The sequence below is a fragment of the Diachasma alloeum genome, unplaced genomic scaffold, assembly GCF_001412515.2.
Source record: "Diachasma alloeum isolate Michigan unplaced genomic scaffold, Dall2.0 Dall_scaffold_00401, whole genome shotgun sequence".
Classification (NCBI taxonomy): domain Eukaryota; kingdom Metazoa; phylum Arthropoda; class Insecta; order Hymenoptera; family Braconidae; genus Diachasma; species Diachasma alloeum.
Genome location: NW_021680540.1, coordinates 58,737 through 64,736, shown reverse-complemented (window position 1 = coordinate 64,736; position 6,000 = coordinate 58,737). Strand labels below are relative to the sequence as shown.

Here is a 6,000-nt window from a genome sequence, read left to right as displayed (position 1 = left end):
AAATTATCTTGGTTTTAACGAGAAATATCAGGACATCTAATATTTTTTCTCACCAATATAGGAAATTCTCTATAGAAAATGTATTATTGACATTCTTTTGTTAATAAGATAATTCAACGATTGATATACAATAATGAAAAGTTCAGATGAAATAGAACTTCTTGTTGATTGTTGAATTCTGTCGTGAATGACTGACTTTGAGAAAGAATGTTGAAATAGTACATTACATGCCCGAGCTTTGGAAAACCGATCACCACGTGCAAGATTGCCTTCCGAGCCGGAGGCGAGGATGGCAAGCACGTGGGGGAGGGTGATATGTTTTCCATAGCGAGGTCTGTATATTAATTTTCGTGTCGAGGGACCTGAAAAATGACAATTTCATGAAAATGGGGTTTTTCAGGTCCCGTGACACGAAAAATTAATTTTCGTAAGAAATCAATCCTCCACAAAGGAGAACATATCCTCCTTCACACAGCCCAGTGGAGAGCCCTGAAACTCTACCATCAAACTCACGTTGAAAATCAAACAGAAAAGTATTAGAAAACTACAAAAAATTATTTTTTTCACAAATTAAAAAGATTTAAGTTGATAGAACATGAATTATTGACGTTGAAATAGCATATGTCGAGACTTTCCGCCACAATACCTTGACGCGGATTTGCTCATATGGGTGATTATCTACAAATTGTTATTTTCTTGTCCTTCAACTTTTCCAACCTGAAAATGATGAAATAATAATCGAATTTCTCTGGATGTCGGGAGACAGTATAACATTTCACCGTTTCCATAAAATAGATGCCATTCCCTGACCGTTTATTTAGCTTTAGAGAGCTGAAACCAGCCTAAATGTCATTACCGTGGCATGTCCTTTTTATCAAATTCGAGATTTGGTCAATGAAACCGAGTAAATAAGCAGCTCAAAAAAAATTTGCTGAACATAGATAATGGGGGATGCGACTAAGTATACTTTCATGAGCAATTTTCAGAGGAATAACAGTTTTACTCACACCAGGACGATCAAAAATTTTGTCCCACAATTATAGCACTATTTTAAAAAATTTGAATTCAACTGTGGTCACGCTATTTCCGATGTTTGCGCATGACGCACGCACCAAAAGTCTGTAATGAAGGGGTAAAGCCCAATATTTACACCAGTAAAAATTAACTAAACACATGTGCACATCGAAGAAAGAGTATTCGAGAGATGAAAAACATAAGTCACAAATTATTCTGTCACTACCGTGGTCTCATGTTTGTTACATGTCGAGTAATTTCTTAGATAATTTTTTTCACTAAAAAAGTAACATTCCATTGCCTGAAACTCATCGTCTTCAGAGAGCTTTGAATTCACAGCTGGCACGAAGTGCGATTAGGCTTTAACACAGAATGTCACAACCGTGGTAGTCACAACCGTGTTATATCATACATAAACGTGTGGGAGTGAATTTGTATCATCACAAAGGTATTTAGAAAAATCTTTTAGGAGTGTAAATGGTGCAAACTCAGAGTAACAGCCAGGTGGGTCATCAACAACTGCTGAATACAAAGGTACAGTACCGTAATTGATTGTTGAAAAAAAAACCAAAGTGATCTCCGCAAATGAATATATAATACTCGAAAGATGTCAAATAAATCAATAAACTTATTCTATTATCTAAAAATTAAATTTCTTGATTGAAATATGAAGACTTGTCAAGTTTGATCACCAACGTGGCAGTAAAAAATCGGTAACACTCTATTATTCTAAATCTTTTGAAGTTGTAGTAGAGTGGTGCTAGGACTATACTTCTGGACCATGATGACATATAGAAATGTAAAAAAAATTACTCTGCAGACATGTTCAGATTTTGGAAAATGTGCAAGGTGAAAAATTACAATTTGTAGAGAATCATCCATATACTGTTTGAACAATACAACAGTACTTAGAATTTCCGTACGCGATTGTTTCATACTTTAACAATTCATTTCGACAAAGTTTGTACAATACATTCCAGATTGCTTTGTAGATGCTCAATCGAATTGAAAGAACTCCGACAATATTGTTGAAAGAGTAATAAAAATTGGTCAATATGCGGATGTAGCAATATAAATAATATTTGTATATTGACAAGATTTATTGACTTACAATTTTTTTTAAATGAGTAAGGTGGATTCACCTGCAATATTACATCTACATAACTCGTAAAAAATTAGTGGCAATTTAGGAGGTACAGTAGAGTCTCCTCAATTCAGTCGTTCCTCCATCGGTGATGTGTCGTCCTCCCTTCTTAGCCATCATGCCATGTCACTGCCCTTCCATTCGCTTTTTAGTATTTGTGAGGGAACGATCCGCCATTAATTTTGACCGAATTAGGAGTCCACTAGCTATATAGATCACGGAGATTCGGAAGCATCTTGTATCGCATTGATATTATTGAGTGATTTAGAAATCTGGTTTTACTCTTAGTAAACATTCTCTCTAAGTCGGGAAGACATTAGTATCTGTGGATGTGAAGAGGAAGCAAAGGACGTAGTGGCCGACGACGAAAACGAGGAGGTAGAAGAGGTTTTCGGATGGGAAGGAGAGGTCGGTGGTGAAGATGGACCGCATGAGGCACATGACGAGTCGGAAATCTTGGGCGAGTATATCGTCTTCTATGAATTGGAAGGTAACTAGGAAGTGGGCGTTTGACACCTAGCCAACGTCGAATTCGCCGATTTTCCACTGACGGGTCAACTTGCTGATTACTACCATCCAATTGGGGCGCACTTCTTCGAAGACGGTTCCATACGGATCGATTTTCTATGAAATGTGGCACACTTTTATGCGTCACAGCAGCGTCCTAAAATTCAAACATCAGCTCATGAAATGGAATGAATAACCGGCATACTTCACTACTTATACTGCATTTTCTCGACAAAATGACATATTACACATAATGGAGTTCCTCGATTTTTGGACACATGTCTCGCATTAAGACCTTGTCTACAGAAATTGTCATCCCATATGTTAATTTCATGATTTGTATATTGAATTCGATTCAATCGTAAAGGAAAATCCTCAATTACACAATATACAACACAGAAGCCTCGTGATTCGAAAAGAGTGCTGCTGAGAGTTTCAGCATAAGAATCTGATTACTCAATTTTAAGGATTTTCCTTTTGAAATTGAATAATCAGGGTGAGTCTTAAGACTTTCGCGCTCAATATTATTATTCATTGTTATGAGTTCTGGATGGATGCCGCGTCTAGATTCAGCTTTTTGCCGACGTTTCGCAAACATTTCAGTCTGTATCATCAGAGCTAGATTGTTCCGATACTGTATGGGAGCAACCTAGCCCGGAGGAAAATCTTATTCTGAACCTACTCTGAGGTGAAAAATCTGGTTCGAACCACGGGAAGTAAAATAGAGAACCCTTACCCATGCTTACCACCCACGCTTTCGACTTAAGTGGTAATTCCGTATGTGGGCACGACTCGTTTATTTTACTTACTTAGGTTAGAAATCTACTTTTTTCTGTGAATATGAATCTCCCATGGTAAAATTAAAACTTGTAAATGCGTGTAAATGCTTAATTTATTATCAGCAATTCGGATGTGTATAATTCAAGTATGTGCATTTCAAGAAAAGAAGAGAATTCATAAAACTCGACCCGCAATTTGTGGATTTTGTTTTTGTTGAATTCCACATCCTTAAATTATCCTAGTCGATTACTCACTTCAAATTGAATATTTCCACGTTTGAATTACGCAATGTAAAAATAAGATTCTGTTGGTGTATTTCAACTTATAATATTTAATTTTGTCTTCATACAAAAAAAAAAGTGTCAAAAAAGCTCCCTTGCACGTAATAAATAAGTGATTTTGTTTAGGAAATGCTGTGTCGGTACTGAACTATGACACAAAATTCTGTAGATTGTAAAAAATGCAAATAACTCTGTTACCTTTGGCCTCTGTGACCCACGCAGATTTAAATGTGAATAATCACCGCTTTTCCTACTAGGTGTGTTTGGACTCTGAATGGGATGATTTTCAAAATGATGGAAATCAGTAGAAACTCGGGCATCTAAGATCATGCCATCCTCTTGTGCTAAATCCGAAAAAAAATCGATTGAAGCCAGCGTTATTCCGCTACTTTATGGTCAATTCTAAGAACTTACTATTTACACAGTAGACACAAATCCCCAATAAGACAACGAGCCTGGATCGCAACATGATTGGCGTTTTCGAGCGCCTTATACTCTACTTGTGACTGAAACTCTGGCCGGAATATTTATATGATTCGTATGAAATAGTTTGTAAGGTAGAACGTGACTTTTAATGAAACTCGGTTATCACTGATGGGTGGACGGACGCGGCCAAATTCGCTTTGTTATAAAAATATCAACACGTGTGCAGTGACGTAAATATCACATTCGATGAGGAACAATAGAATTTAGGTAAATAAATGCCATTGTCTTCATTATCGTCACAACTTGTTTAAATTGATTCATTCAGATAAAATTGTTCTTGTTGAATTATCAGACAATATGAATTGCATACGTGCAAAATTCTTGATTCGTTTGATGGATGATACCAAGGAAATTTTCGATGGCTAATAAAATTTGGAATTGGAATTGAACTCTGAATTTCTTCGAATAAATAGTTTTAAAATCAAAAGTACACGATTAATTCATATTCACGCTTTGCGATTGTTAGGAGGGAGTATTAGAATATCTCACGGACCCAAAAATTTAATAGAAACACCTACTGCATCCGCAGGTAAATTCTATTGAATTCCTATTCGAATGCTATTGTTTTTCGCCGATCCTATTGGAAACTTCCACAGTTTTTCCGTATATGTTCTTTTGTAGGGAAAAATGGATTGAAAGATCGAAGTTATTATCATTTCTGCCTACATTTACTTCTGCTCTTAATTCTGACCCTCATGCCAAAACCCTGTGATCGTTTGTTTTCACCCGTATTTTGGACCCTCACACCTGACCCTCATTATTTACTGTCCCACTCGACCCTCATGACCTTCAGTTTGACCCTTATATATTATTTATTTTATATTCCCCCTCTTCTTCTTAACAATAGAACCGCCTAGTGATAGAACCCCCATTTTACACCCCCGTATGAAAACCTCTCGCCAGTAATGTGTATAGAAAATTTTCTAACCATTCTTTCATTGTGTTAACAACTATTGCATGACACTAACTTGTATGACACTCTACTTTACACTAAAAAAAGTTACAGCCACATCCCAGGTAAGAATTGACGATAGAAACAGGGCTCATCAAGCCCTGGACCAAGGCTCGGAAATGCTCAATCAGGGCTGGGGCTCAGCCTTGGATCAATCCTCCTTCAGCCCTAAAATGATAACCTCGTTTCAGGCTTAGTCCGCAAGGCTTGAACGAGGCTTGGTGCCATGATTGATTCAAGCCTTGAATTACCAAATTTTAAAGGCTCAATCGAGCTTCGGCTAAATAACCCGAGTGGAAATTCTGGTCAAGTCTTGATCAAGTTTGGGTCAGGTTAGACCTGACCACTGATCAGGTATTAATCAAGTTGACGGATCCGGTCCTGATCAGACATGTTACGCCTCCGACCAATCCGGATTTGATCAGGATGAATGGATCCGAACTTGATCAAGTCAACTGTATGAAAACCGGATGACTTGTCTGTCAGTATCAATAACAATTATCAATGATAATTAATTCAAAACAAAAAATAATTCATTTCTTTCACCGTAGGCCGCCTCTCTTAATGAATCTCTACTGTTATTACCTCTGAAAAAGCTTATTATTTTTTTACCGATGCTGGGGACCGAACCAGGGACCCTATGATTGCTAATCCTATGCCCTAACCACTACGCTATCGCGCTATTACTATTGAGTAAACTGTACATTACGATTATTCCTGATCTCGCGGATGTGCGTGTGTATTCTCAGAGATAAAATAGGTTTAATTCAATTTTTATTTATTTCATTAATGAATAATAATAATGATAATAACAATAACTCTAATAAATAAATAGA

General features: G+C 36.9%; 1 protein-coding gene across 1 annotated transcript; it reads right to left on the bottom strand.

The window, feature by feature from the left end:
• Window positions 1-2,075: 2,075 nt before the first annotated feature.
• On the bottom strand, window positions 2,076-4,231 carry LOC107042006. The gene is made up of 3 exons (XM_015262855.2): window positions 4,141-4,231; window positions 3,925-4,070; window positions 2,076-2,822 (listed from the first exon to the last, which is right to left on the bottom strand). The coding sequence occupies exons 1-3, from the start codon at window positions 4,193-4,195 to the stop codon at window positions 2,475-2,477; spliced, it is 549 nt and encodes a 182-aa protein (XP_015118341.1). The 5' UTR covers window positions 4,196-4,231; the 3' UTR covers window positions 2,076-2,474.
• Window positions 4,232-6,000: the final 1,769 nt, after the last annotated feature.

What these genes read in the sequence shown, in the direction of transcription:
- LOC107042006 (XM_015262855.2), bottom strand. Translation starts at nt 4,195, where the DNA reads ATGTTGCGATCCAGGCTCGTTGTCTTATTGGGGATTTGTGTCTACTGT. An exon ending in TTGTGTCTACTGTGTAAATA is followed by an intron (nt 4,071 to 4,140) that starts GTAAGTTCTTAG and finishes TTTCGGATTTAG; the next exon opens with CACAAGAGGATGGCATGATC. An exon ending in GTGGGTCACAGAGGCCAAAG is followed by an intron (nt 2,823 to 3,924) that starts GTAACAGAGTTA and finishes TTTGAATTTTAG; the next exon opens with GACGCTGCTGTGACGCATAA.